Source organism: Mus caroli, chromosome 16, assembly GCF_900094665.2.
Source record: "Mus caroli chromosome 16, CAROLI_EIJ_v1.1, whole genome shotgun sequence".
Taxonomy (NCBI): domain Eukaryota; kingdom Metazoa; phylum Chordata; class Mammalia; order Rodentia; family Muridae; genus Mus; species Mus caroli.
Genome location: NC_034585.1, coordinates 29,401,682 through 29,416,219, shown reverse-complemented (window position 1 = coordinate 29,416,219; position 14,538 = coordinate 29,401,682). Strand labels below are relative to the sequence as shown.

Here is a 14,538-nt window from a genome sequence, read left to right as displayed (position 1 = left end):
ATTCCCAACAATGGTTCAGTAGCAGCTGTGAATGGAAGTCCAAGGATCTAGCAGTTACTCAGTCTCACACAGCAAGCAAGCGAAGGAGCAAGAGCCCCAGCTTCTCTGTCTTAACATGTGGCCAACTTTTATGAGATTTAAAAAGATTTATTTATTTATTTATTTATTTATTTATTTATTTATTTATTTATTTATTATACAGTGTTCTGCCTGAATATATGCCTGCATGTCAGAAGAGGGCACCCGATCTCTTTATAGATGGTTATGAGCCATCATGAAGTTGCTGGGAATTGTACTCAGAACCTCTGGAAGAGCAGTCAGTGCTCTTAACCTCTGAGCCATTTCTGCAGCCTTTTTATGAGGTTTTTAAGGGGCTGAACTGAGATCATTTATACAGCAGCATGACTTTGTTGTATTAACATATCATCTTAAAGAACACAGCATGACTTTCAATTTCTTGTGTCATTCCCCCTATGAGCAAGGCAGCCCTGTCATCCTATATAAGAAGGTCTAAAAGGGATTCACAGCCTATTCTTGCAGAAAAGGTTGGGGGAAGCTTGTCCTGAGCGCGCCAATTCACGAGAGGGCATCCGTTACCTAGTGCTTCTCACAGAAGCTGCAGAACAGGCCGAGGATGCTATTGACAAGATGGATGGCCACCAAGAGAAGCTGGAGGAGGCTGATACACAGGAGGATGGAGAAGAAGGCCACGTGCCAAACCACAGCCTTAGAGGGCTCCAGGCAGACGGAGGTCCAAAGTGAACGGTCATACAGATAATTCCTACACCCAAGAAGGAGGTCAGGGATTGATAAAGAAGAAAAAACAATCGAGGAACTCCAATAGAAAACCCAGGGTCGGGCTCCCCTGGCCCAAATCACGGGACTGGGCTTATGAGTGACTGTTACCTGTTGTGTAGATCTTTAAAGGGATAGCCGAATTTCCAAGCTTGTGTCTGATTGAAGGATGAGACATCGAACATGCAAAAGGGACCATCTTTCAAGGCTACTCCGGAAGTGACAAAGGAAATCACAGCCCCAAGCAGAGCCAGGCCACTTGACAACAGAGCAGTGAGCACCTACAGAGGAGGCAGAAACCCAGCTCACACAGAGCTGTGGCCAGGGGGGAGGAGTGGGGTGACATGGCCAAGTCTAATTTTTCTGGTGGCCAGGCATTCTCCCACCCTTAACACATGTCTACGCGTGGCTGATAAAGTGTCTGTTGCTGGGTAGAGTCAAGATGAGGTTTTTGAGAAAGGCCAGACAGACAGACAGGCAGGCAGGCAGACACATGTATCTTCATCTCCTCACTGCACAGGGTCTTTGGACCTTTGAGCAGGTTGAGCCTCTTGCCCTTCTACTGCAGTGTCTCAGCTCTGAGTTGGCAGATTGTTTATTGCACGTCCACTTTTCTTCTCTAGTGACAAGGTTTTAAAGCTCCAAAATTCTTACTCTTGATCTCTCCTTTTCAAATCAAGTACACAAAAGGCAGGAAGGAGGCAGACAAGGAATTGGGTCTCATGGTAGAGGACTCAAACTGGCTTAATCTGACAGAGCCTAGCATCTTGGTTCTCCCAGTGCAGCAGGAAGAGCACATGGCTTGGGAACGTGTGTTGAGATGCAGACTCTCTCCAGTCCATCCCGATTTTCTGGGTCAGAAACCCAGGATGAGACTGAGTGATTTGTGTTTTAGCAAATCCTTCAGAAAATTTGATGTTCACTCATACTAATCAGTGTATCAGAGAAAATAAGTTTATCATATTTCTGTGGGCATCTGGGGTTCATTAGCCACTTCCTCCTTTGCCCTGAGCAACTCCCTTCTTACAGATGAGCTGGAAGAGTAACGCGGCTTGTCAAGAGTTTGGAGCTGTTAAAGGGCACAGTTAGGATCTGACTTCCAGCCTGAAACCTAAAACTGCCCCCCCCCCTCCCCAGCCCTCTGCCTCCAGAGCAGGAAATGCAGGAGTTGTGTTAAAGGGGTTGGGACCTTGCTTACCTGCAGGCAGGGTGCACTCTTACTGAAGCTGCCTGTCATGGAGATGAGGGTGGCTGCCAGGAGAACCTGGAGAGCAAGGAAGTCTGTTACCGGAGACTAGGTGGGGCCAGAGGGATGCCTCCCTGGTTAAGACGCTGATGCTGTTTCAGAGGACCCAGGTTTGGTTTCCAGCACACACTGTGGCTAACAACCTGTTACTCCAGTTCCAGGGAATCCAACACCCTCTTCTGGCCTCTGAAATTTCCTGCACCCGCACAGTGCACATACATATATGCATACATACATAAATACATACATACAAAAAACCACCCACACACATAAAAATAAATGGCTCTACAAGAGACTGGGTGATTTGCATTTCTAGTGCCACACACAGCTGTTGCAATGGCCTTAGGGCCCAGGTTGAAGGTTTAGCCTGATTTGACTCTGCAGGTGCTAACATTGATCCAGGCTTCCTGGATCCAAGTTCAACACCCAGCAACCCATGACAAGTCCCACTTCTCTTTGGGCTGTTTATGGACCCAACACCGACTTGTTGGAACACCCAACACTACCTCTCAGCTCCACTCCTAAAGAGGCTTTGGGAATTCCTCCTCACTGAACCCCAAACACATACCATGAGGCCTCCTCCCCAGAGCCCAGAGCCCAGCATGGCATGCTTGCCAATGAGGCCCCTCATCAGGTAGGTCACATCCCAGTTAGGAAAGAGGAGTGCAATGTTGGCACCAGCAGCACACAGGGATGCGGTCCCCAGGCTCAGTCCCAGGAAGCGGGAACAGGTCCGTGAGCAGGCCACCACACGGGAAAAGGACAGCATCCTGAAACAATGAAAGAGGGTCACAGCAGAGCAGGGCAGACATGCCCAACGGGATGTGGTATAAGACAGAATGGAGACGGCTTCTGTGAACAGATCCTATCAAGGGCAGCGGCAGAGCTTTATAAACGCGTTCCCCTTTTAAGCCTTCCCCAATATATAGGAGTTACATCCTCGTATATATTTTCTGCCAAGCTCTGACACATATTTCCACACTCCATCATATTTTATGTGTGCCCTATTATAACAGTAAGGCTATTTCTATATTTTTCTTTTAAAATTGTATTATATTTTATTCATGTAGGAAAAGAGGAATGGTCATACATCATAGATTTAGAGGTCATAGGACAATTTTTCTTGGCTTCTTTCTGTCTCCATCTCTTCCTCCCTCCCTCCCTCCCTCCCTCCCTCCCTCCCTTCCTTCCTTCCTTTCTTCCTCCCTCTCTCTCTCTTTCTTTCTCTCTCTCTTTTTTTTTTTTTGACAAGGGTTTCTCTGTGTGGCGTAGGCTGTCCTAGAACTCCCTCTGTAGACCAGGCTGACTTCGAACTCACAGAGATCCAACTGCCCCTGCCTCCTAGTACTGAGATTAAAGGTACGTGTTACCACCACCCCGCTCAACTTCCTTTGAAGAAAAATTATTTATGTATATAAATGTTTTGTCTGCATGTACATCGATCTTTATACCAGAATAGGTCATCTGATCCCATGAGACTACAGTTATAGACTATAGTTATAAGTTGTGAGCCACTGTGTGGATCCTGGGAACTGATCCTCTGAAAGAGCAGTCACTGCTCTTAACCACTGAGTCATCTCTCCGGCCCCCAAAGGACGGTTTTTAGGAGTCTGTTCTCTCCTTCCATCATGGGGAGGGGACCCCAGTGTAAGACTCAAAATGAGCCTCAGCTTCCAGGAGACCCCCAACTGAGAACGGAGTTCCAAGTTCAGTGCAAAAGCAACAGGCTTATTTTTCCAGCATGCTGGGGGCATCCTGTACCCACAGGAGCGGTGACCCCTTCTCTTTCTTTCATAAGCTTTTTATATAATTTTTGAGGGCAGATTATAGCCGCAGCAACTAGGCACATAATGATTGATTGTTCTGGTGACCTTTAAATTGATTGGCTGGGAAGGGAGGGGGTCTCAGGACTTCCTCTAAGGCCCGGTGGGAAGTTCCATGGGAAGTTCCAAGTCCAGGCTCTCACTAGGGGTGGAACTCACCTTGTCAGGCTTGGTGGCAAGCACCTGCTGGGTCATCTCAACAGTCCAATGGTTATTTTTCTATTTAATAAAGCTTTTAAAGGTTGTCATCAAGATGCCCATTTTCTATGCTTCTTGTCAGTGGTATTATTTCAATGTTGTTGTTTGTGTTATTTGGTTTGTTTTTTGAAACAGGGCCTCACTATGTAACCTTGGCTGGTCAAGTGTGTACAATAAGTTGGCCTCAAACTCAAAGAGATCTGTCTGCCTCCCAAGTGCTGGGATCCACACCTGGCTGTCAGTAGTGTTCTTATTGTTTGTCCAGTGTAATAGAAAAAATTCACAAACAGGAAGTAACATTATTCAAAGATAATCTGGTTATATATGTAGAAAATCCTAAGCAGTCTACTAAAAATTACTTAAATAATAAGTGAATTTAGCAAAGGATATAGAACAGAATATTAATATTATATCCTGTCCTATATGTAGACAAGGTGAAATGTTTACTTTAAAAGATATCTATAAGCCGGGCGGTGGTGGCGCACGCCTTTAATCCCAGCACTTGGGAGGCAGAGGCAGGCGGATTTCTGAGTTCGAGGCCAGCCTGGTCTACAGAGTGAGTTCCAGGACAGCCAGGGCTATACAGAGAAACCCTGTCTCGAAAAAAAAAAAAAAAAGATATCTATAATAGCATAAAACAAAAATATCCATGGATATCTTTAACAATGGGTACAGGATGTATGTGCTAAGAATTACAGAGCTTTGTGGAGAAAAGGAAAACATGAATGACCAAAGCCAGCATGGTTGTTCATACCTGTAGTCCTGCATGGGAAGGTGAGGCAGGAGAAGGAAGATCATATAAACCCAGGTGTTTAATGTTAACCTGGGGATGGGGATGGAGGGGAAGGAAGAAGGAGAGAGAGAGACAGAGAGAGAGAGAGAGAGAGAGAGAGAGAGACAGAGACAGAGACAGAGACAGAGACAGAGAGACAGAGAGAGACAGAGAGACAGAGAGACAGACAGAAGACCTGCACTTGTCAGAAGTTTTTTGTTTGTTTGTTTGTTTGTTTGAGACAGGGTTTTTCTGTATAGCCCTGGCTGTCCTGGAACTCACTTTGTAGGCCAGGCTGGCCTCAAACTCAGAAATCCGCCTGCTTCTGCCTACCAAGTGCTGGGACTAAAGGTGTATGCCACCACTACCCGGCCAGAAGTTTGTTTTACTTGAGACAAGGTCTCACTATTTAGCCTGGTTGACCTAAACCTCAGTATGTAAACCAACCTGGCCTCAAACTCGAATTGATCAGTCTGCCTCTGGCTTTGGGCGTGCATCACCAATTATACCTTGCCTTGTTAGCTTGTGCAAGCTACAGTTTGTGGTAAGATGGTCGCCAGAAACAGCACTTTAGAGGCAGGCTCTCTCCTCAGCTGGTCCCCACTGCCCTTGGTGGCTTGTGATTCCCCTCAGCCCATGTTCTCCCCGCTCCCCCCAGTCACCTACTTCCCGCTGCCATTTTCCTGTTCTGTGTGGGGAGTGGCCTTTGCCAAGCCCTTGCACACAGAATAAAGTAGCTCGTTCCAAGTGAAAGGATGTCTGGGTCTTGCTAGTGGAGCTGGGGGTGGGGGTGGAGGACAGCTTTCACCTGAGACCTGCAGGGAAGGGAGTGGTGAAGAGCGAGGAAAGATGAAGCTCACCTCCTTGCTCCAGATTCAGCTTCGAAGCCCCTGTGAGGATCTGACCCTTGTCCAGCTATGGAGAGACTAGGCCCTCTACAAAATATTCCTCCCTGCCATGCTGGAGGCTGGGGGGTTTCCCCCTTGTACAAGTTCCTCATCATCTTGTGATCTGGGCAGTCTTCCCTCCTCAGATTACCTTGCCATTTAAGGTCAGTGTTCCGCTTGTGACATTAACCCACGGCCTCTCAGACTGATTTTGCCAGGCCTGGGAAGGACCGACTGAAGGACTGAGAGGTTGCTACTGGCCATCCAGGAACATATATTGAACCTGGCCCAGGAATGCCTTCAGCACCTGCTCATACCACACGACTGTTTAGAGAGCCCACCAAGTACCCAAACCAAACTCTCCTTGTGCTGTTTTCTCTCAGGAAAGCCAAAAGGAAGGGCTGGAATGTTAGTGAGTGAGCCTGCGCCAGGCCCAGTGGCACACACCTATGGTCCCAGATTTGGGAACTAGAGTCGAAGAGATTAGGAGTTCAAGGCTGTTCTCCACATAGTGAGTTTAAGGCCTACCGTAGCTACAAGAGACCCTGCTTCAATAAGCAAACAAAGAAACAAACAAGAAAAGACTTAAAGTTATTACTGAACTTTAGATAATCAACAAATGAATAATTCTTGAAGTCAGGCATGGAGGTGTGTGCCTCCATGCCAGCACACACATGGGATTGGAAACAAGGGATTTAGAGTTCAGGCCAACCTTGGCTACAGTGTGTATTTGAGGCCAGCCTAGGCTGCATGAGCCTAGGCTAAACAAAACAAAACAAATTTAAACAAATAGAGAAAAAACTGCAAACCTGAGTGTGGTCTTTTGGGTCAGTGGAATTCAGAGAGCACCTAACGGGACACAACAGGCTCGCAGTGTCTCAATGAGTGCCAAGCCAGAACCAGCGTGGCCAAGACGTAAAGAAGTAGGTAAGGATGTTTATACGTACTGCCAAAGAGAACAAACGGAGCAAGAGGATTCCATTCGAGGGCTTAATTCACAGTCAGACCGGGGTGGCCCCGCTCTAAGTGTATGTACACGAGCTCAGCTAAGGCACTCTGAGCAGGCTCAAATGAAGTTGTCATGGAAAACTAGGAATTTTTTGAGGAGGGTGGTACTTATATGTCGAAGCGATGAACAGAGATGTCTCTGGACATGCTTAGCTTGCAACATAAAATTTTAACTGAAAATGAAGGAAAAGGATACCTTGAAGGGGAACTAAGACAAGAGTCTGTCCCTGAAGGTTCTGGCCCTGCTCAGTCACTAGTAACCCTTGGCTGGCCTGCCCTGAGAAGAGCAAGAGGGCCCTACTCCATCTACAGAGAAAGGATGCTGTGACTTGGTTTGCCTTTCACTTCCTCTCCGAGACTGTTCCCTTAGAAACCACAACACCCCGAGACAGCCTTCCAAACATGTGAGTCAGATTAGCAAAGAGCTCATTTTCTCGTGAGCAGAGGCAGCCAAAATCAGGTCAAGTTTGGTTTGGTTTTGGTTTTGAGACAGGGTCTCTTGTAGCAGAAGCTGGCCTTGAATTTCTGATCTTTCTGCCTCCACCTCCCAAGTGATAAGACCGCAGGTATGTACCATTATCCCCCAAAGGTCAAATCTTAAAACTAGGCCATAGAGGAGGCCCTCCCTAGAACCTGAGGTGCAGGCCATGTGAACCAATCATCAGCCACTGTCTGGGCCCAGGAGCACTTGCCTGGGAGGAAGATCACAAATTCTGTGTCCGGTTTCCCCACTCCCATCTTTCCCTGCATCCTTTAGTGGATGTTAAGCCAGACAACTGCACTAGAACCTAGGGAGAAAATGGTGAAAATCAAAACAAAGCAGTCCCTTCCCTCGAGGACTATAGAGCTAGGGGAACAGACAAAAAGCAAGGAGGATAAAGTACAGTAAGGGTAGAAGCTCTCTCACAGGACAGCTTGACCCTTGTGGGAAACAGCAAGGCCTCCTGCAAGGAGTGCTGTCATGGCAAAACTTAACTATTAAGGAGGCACTGGATGGGAAAGGTATTCTAGGCAGGTACAGAGGCCTGAAGTTTGCCAAGACACTGTTCACTGAGAGACAGCCTCAAGTCCCAGTGGTTAAGCAGCAGAGCTGGTATTGCAAGACTGGCAGTCTAAACGGCTAAGCCCTGCTGGTCTAGGATATATCATTTTAGAGGACCCTCTCATCTCTGCTTACCTGTTTGTGATGGCAAGAATCAGGATGGGAGAACAAGAAAGTGGAGGAGACACTCTTCAAAATGGACCTTGGCTCCTCCGGCAGCCCCAGCCGGCTAGGCTTGCGGGGTCGGAAAGGTCCTGCATATGTAGCAGTCGCCTGGGTATTCATGTGAACTCGAGTGGGCGTGGGTGTCCACAGCTGCCCACGGGCCTCCACTGAAAAATCATTCTGTCCCAGGCGAACCCTGTGCTCGTGACCCACTCATTCTCTGCTCACTTTCATGTGATTCCAAGGAAGGACACATGGACTCACAAGCTCAACGGTCTTAGTGAGTCACTGATGCACCCAGGAGCAGTCCCTCAGCCTCCTCTGCCACCAGCGCCCTTTCCACATCAGCTGCTCCATCCCGCTGTGTCATCCTTCCCTGTACCATCTGGGCTCTTCTGAGAGAGCACCCCTTAGCACCCACCCTTTCTTCCTTCTCACCCCACTTTCTCAGGCTTGTCGTCTTTCTTCTCTCTCGTGTTCAAGCACAGGGCATCATCCTGGAGTGTCACAGTCGCACAAACACTGTGTGTCACACTGGGATGGCTCCAGACAGGCCTTTGATAAGCTCCTATTCAAGGCCCCAGCCACTGGATGTGGAAGCTCCCTGCAATCCTAAAAAGACAGAAGTGGAAGCAGGAACCCGGTCTCAAAAGTGAGATAGAACAAAAGCAAGAACTAATAGCTTAAAATTCTGCGTCATATTAACAGCAAAAATGACAACCAATACCCGAGAATTTCTGCATCTTTTTTTCAAGAAGTCAGGTAAAGCATTCCTCCTCGTTAACTTCCTTCCTCACACTTAGCAGGGACAGAATACACGATATGTGGTTCTCGGTTGTTGCAGCCAGTTTAAAAATTTATAAAACAGAAGCCGGGCATGGTGGCGCACGCCTTTCATCACAGCACTGGGGAGGCAGAGGCAGGCGGATTTCTGAGCTCGAGGCCAACCTGGTTCTACAGAGTGAGTTCTAGGACAGCCAGAGTTGCACAGAGAAACCGTGTCTCAAAAAACCAAAAAGAGGGGGAAAAAAGAATTTATAGAAGATAGAATTAAGTTCATAAATTCTGGAAGTGGAGTGAGACACAAAGTGCTTTAAAAATTATTCTTGTAATGTGTATAGGAATTTTATTTTATTTTTCATTGATTTTATTTTTAACATATATAAGAAATAAATATAATAAACCAAATACATGGACAAAAAAATTACAAGAATCATATGATCATTTCAATGGAAGAAAAAAGGAAAAAGAAAACGTCTTTGATAAGATTCAACATGCATTCATGCATTCTTCTTTTTTTTTTTTTTTTAGTTTTTTAGTTTTTTCAAGATAGGGTTTTCTCTGTGTAGCCCTGGCTGTCCTGGAACTCACTTTGTAGATCTGTAGATCAGGCTGGCCTCAAACTCAGAAACCCACCTGCCACTGCCTCCAAAGTGCTGGGATCAAAGGCATGCGCCACCACACCCGGCTCTCAACATGCATTCTTAATAAAAGCCTTAGAACAAATAGAACTGTAGGAAACATATTCTAACATAATAAAGGTTATAAATGACAAACACATGGCCAATATCATCCTAAATGAATAAATCCATTAATAAGCGCCATTAACATCAGGAATGGGAGAGGATTGCCCACTCTCCCTACTGCTCATCCATAATGTGATTGAAGCATTAGCTGGAGCAGTAAGGCAAGAGAAGTGATACAAACAGGAGAATATTAAGTCAAATTATTTTCTTTTTTTTTTAATTTTTAATATTTTTATTACATATTTTCCTCAATTACATTTCCAATGCTATCCCAAAAGTCCCCCATAGCGCCCCCCACTTCCCTACCCACCCATTCCCATTCTTTTGGCCCTGGCATTCCCCTATATTGGGGCATATAAAGTTTGCAAGTCCAATGGGCCTCCAAATTATTTTCAATTGAAGATTATATTATCTTATACCCAATGTTCCCAAAATTTGGCTAGAAAAATTGTAGAAATTATCAATAATTTCAGCAAAGTGTTATGATACATAATTGACTTACAAAATTTACCAATCTTAATACACATGAGTAACAAGCCTGCTGGGAGAGAGGTCACGGACCCGCTCCTCTTCCCAGTTTCTCAAATCAAATCAAATATTTAGAATATACATAACAAAAGAGGTAAAAAAATCTCTTCAATGAAAACCTTAAATGTGTGAAGAAAGAGATTAAGAAACATACTAGAATTTGAAGACCTCCCAAGCATATAGCTTGGTAGAATTAACATTGTGAAAAAGACCTTCCTACCAAAACAATTTACTGATTCAATGAAATTACAATCAACATCCTTATTTCATTCTTCACATAAATAGAAAGAAAATCCTCAATTTGATATGAAACAACAAAAGACCCAGAGTAGCCAATTAGTCCTAGATAAGTCTTTGTTTCTATGCATTCTGCTCATTTTAAGTGCTAAGTGCATCTGTCTAAGACCCCGACTTTTATACATCTGTTTCTGTCGAGTTGTATAGTATACGAATTTTATGTGTGTACCTGGTACCAGCTGAGACCAGGGGGAGCGCCGGATCCCCTGAACGTGGAGTTACAGATGGTTGTGAGTCGTGTGGATGGATGCCATGAATCAAACCCAGGCCCTTTGCTCTTAATCATCTTCCCAGCCCAACTACAGACATTTTAGCCATTCAAACGGTCTTGCAGAATGTTTTCTGGGAACTTCAGTTCACACAGCTGGTCCTAGAGCAGAGTGGTTCTTAACCTGTGGGTTGAGACTCATTGGGGTGGAGGGTTAGATGACTGTTTCACAGGGGCTATAGCCTAAGGTCATAGGAAAACAGATATTTACACTATGATTCATAACAGTTACAAAAGTACAGTTATGAAGTAGCAATGAGAATAATTTTATGGTTGGAGTCATTACAACATAAAGAACTGTATTAAAGGACTGTAGCATTAGGAAGGTTGAGAACCACTGTCCTAGAGAGGGAAGGTTGTATCTTTCCCCATCTGAATACCCTGAACCCAGCATGATAGGAATCCAAGAATCACTTAAAATAATGAGTTCATTATTTTACCAGAAAAAAATAACACACATAATCTCTGCACAGAGTTTACTTCTGTTAACGAAGCAAAATGAACCAAAATGACTTAGGAAAACCCGTATGTGTATGTGTGTGTGTGTGTGTGTGTGTGTGTGTGTGTGTGTGTGTGCCTGAGTATGTGGATCACAGGCTTGCAGTGCCTATGGAGGTCAGAAGAGGGTGTCAGAACCCAGTTTTCTGTTATAAAATAACCCCCTCACAAATTTGGAGTGTTAAGTAACATGTAAAATGTACCTTTTTAGTTTTTTCCTTCTATTCTTGGATCTCAGCCTAACAACAGGAATCTTATATGTGGTTTCTGTTAGAACAGCTTATATTTATACAATTAGTATAACTGGAATGCCAATCACCAGCCATTAGTCAGCTTCTTAGTGTCTGTTTCCACCCCATAGGCTTACTTAATAGGTGGCAATTTTGTATAGGTTTTATTTATTTATTCATTAGAACTATTTACTTAATTATGTTTATGAGCACACTGTAGCTGTCTTCAGACACACCAGAAGAGGGCATCAGATCCCATTGCAGATGGTTGTGAGCCACCATGTGGTTGCTGGGAATTGAATTCAGGACCTCTAGAAGAACAGCCAGTGTTCTTAAGTGCTGAGCCATCTCTCCAGCCTCAGGTATTATTTATCAGGGTTTCTCTGTGTAGTCTTGGTTGTTCTAGAACACTAGCTCTGTAGACCAGACTGGCCTCGAACCCACAGAGATCCAGTTGCCTCTGCCTCCAGAGTGCTGGGATTAAAGGTGTGTGCCACCACTGTCCAGCTTGTATGAAAATTATGAGATTACCTGTGTAATAAGGGAAAGGGCTTTAATTGGCTTTAAAGTATAAAGAGCAGAGCTTAGTGGGGAACTAAATGGTAATGGCACCTGGGTCCTTAGGGTCAATTTGTGAAAAGTCGATGATTAATCTTATCAACAACACAATAAAAAACTACGTGCAGGCTGTCAAGATGGCTAAGTGGGCAAAGGCACTTGCCTTCAAGAGTGAAGATCATCTCTGGGACCCACATGGTGGAAGAGAATTCACTCCTGCAAGTTGTCCTCTGACCTCCACACAAGTGCTGTCTCACACACACACACACACACAAATGTAACTTAAAATGTTATGAAGCATCTCCATGCATACTTGCCATGAACAGGTTTGCAAAGGCCAGCATCTGGTCAGTTTCCTTGCCCTGCTCACCTTTGGGAGCAACAGAGCGCTGGTAAGCATCCTTTCTCATCCGTGCTGGCCTCAGAATTCGGCTCTTACAGATGTGATCCAGACCTCACAGTGCATTTGCAGGCAGGAGCAAAGGAATGTTGGAAGTCAGATTATGAATAGGGCTGGGGTGGGAGAGTTAATGCCACAGAAGGCTTCCTCGGGATGAAAGGCCTAGGAAAAATAGGACAGATGTTTCATTCTCAGGGATACTGAGAGTTGGGCTCTGAGCCAGGAAAAGAGGAAGCTAACAGAATGTGGAGGAAGGGAAAGGGGAAATGACAGGCCCAGCAGGCCAGCTGTTTTCCAGTCTTCTTCAGAGTGACTAATCCTCCTCCACTGATAGCTGACAGAATAGCGCACATTCCCTTAATAGGAGGAAAAAGGAAGTTTCAGGAGGTTGAAAGAGACCTCATCAGTGACCTGAGAGGAAGTCTGGATGTTTCTTTTTTACTTCCTTAGTATAGAAATATTGCAATCTTGAGCCTACTCAAGCTAGGCTTCAATCCCCAGTGCACTGAAACTGCTTTTGGTTTTAGTGACTGACCAGTAAACACTTAACTGCCCCTTGTAGCATGAGATGTGGTTAGATCTGGATTACTGAGCATGCTCCGACTGGTTCCCTGGGGTCTCCTCCCTCACTAGCAGACCCTTCATGACACGGTGATCCTAGGCTTTGGCCCCTCCAAGGAACTGGACTCCCTCTCAGCACTGAGCTCCACCTATATACCACTGTTTCTCAGCTCTGATTCCAATCCCCCTCCCCTTTCTTTCTGGTGTCAGTTTTCCTGTAATTAGAAGTTACCACGGGGAGAATAAGATCGATTTGGCAATCATGTCTGATGCATTCAACAAGGTGCCCACATGCCAGAAACTTGAGTCACTCATGTTTCCTCACCCCAGATCAAACCGAAAGCTTCAGTTTCCACCTCCCAGTGCCTCTAAACCACACTCTCCAATCCCCCTACACTCACCACCACATGTCACACAACTGGCCCCTTCAGAACTTCAGCTTCTCCCTCCTTTCTCTGCATAATAAATACCTTTGCATTTATTCTCTTGCTCTTAGATTACTTGGCCAGCCTTCAGATCAAGTCTCAGTAAGAAAATGAATTATCTTAACATCCTATTTCTCTCTCCCCGCCCCCCCTTTCCTGTACTGGGTATTAGCTAGCATTCCTTCTAGGCTCTGCCCAGCAGTTACCTGCTTAGAATAAAAGAGGCTGTTTGTCCCTTTCTCCCTCTCTTCCCCTCCCCCCCTCTCTGTTCCTGGCCATCCTCTTCTTTGTGTGTCTCTTTCTCCCTTTCCCACCTCTCCCTTTTCAACTCCCCTCTCTCATGCCCTAAACAAACTATTCTATATCTGTCCTGTGGCTGGTACCTCAGGGAGAAGGGATGCTTCAGCATGGGCCTCCAGAGACACCCCCTCCCACCTCACCATACATCACTCTACAAAACATATCCTAGGCTCCTTTTTTATAAAGCACACTAGGGACTGAACCTTGAAAAAGGCAGGCAGCACCTTACCAGTTCTTATCCCTACCCCATCAATATTCTAGTTAAAACTAACCCTTCACTGGCTCATTCTTTTTATTGCTGTTCACTTTTTGAGACAAGGTCTGTATCCTAGGGTGGCCTCCAACTCAAAGCAATCCTGATTCAGCCTTCCAAATGCAAGGATTACAGGTGTTTTAGGCCATGGCATACCTGGCATTTAGGGACACTAACAGTTCAAATACAGGAGAAGCACAAACTGACCCTTGGTGAGTTAGGCAGCATCCACAATGCCTAATTTATACAACTTGATCATATCTCCTGGATTTTTTTGTCCATTTAGTAATTATTTCCCCTTGGTTTGGCTTTTTCAAATGTGATTTCATGTAGCCCAGGCAGATCTACTTGCCATGTAGCTTCCAATGACCTTGGACCAATGATCTCTCCACCTCCAAGTGCTAGGATTACAAGGAGACACCACTATGCTCATCTGGTAGACTTCTAGTGCCATTATTATTGGTCTGAAAGATTAAACACTTCATTGCCCAAATTTATTAAATATATAATTATACTTAATAACACTTTCATAACACTTAAGTCAAAATGTCCAATTATTACTTAAGGAAAATATACTAGCAAACAACATCTGGAAATATAAACTAATCTTTGTCAATAAAAACAAAGTGTCTTGGTTTTTTGTTTGTTGGCTGACATTTTTGTTTTTTTCTTTTTGAGACAGGGTCTATGTAGCTCTGGTAGTCCTGGAACTTGATCTGAAGATCAGATCAGCTCTGAACTCAGAAGAGTTCTGCCTG

General features: G+C 45.0%; 1 protein-coding gene across 1 annotated transcript; it reads right to left on the bottom strand.

Annotated features, from left to right (window-relative positions):
• Positions 1–597: 597 nt before the first annotated feature.
• On the bottom strand, positions 598–2,877 carry Tm4sf19 (transmembrane 4 L six family member 19). The gene is made up of 4 exons (XM_021185661.2): positions 2,610–2,877; positions 1,994–2,059; positions 907–1,076; positions 598–781 (listed from the first exon to the last, which is right to left on the bottom strand). Exons 1-4 carry the CDS (start codon positions 2,808–2,810, stop codon positions 598–600), a joined length of 621 nt encoding a protein of 206 aa, XP_021041320.1. The 5' UTR covers positions 2,811–2,877.
• Positions 2,878–14,538: the final 11,661 nt, after the last annotated feature.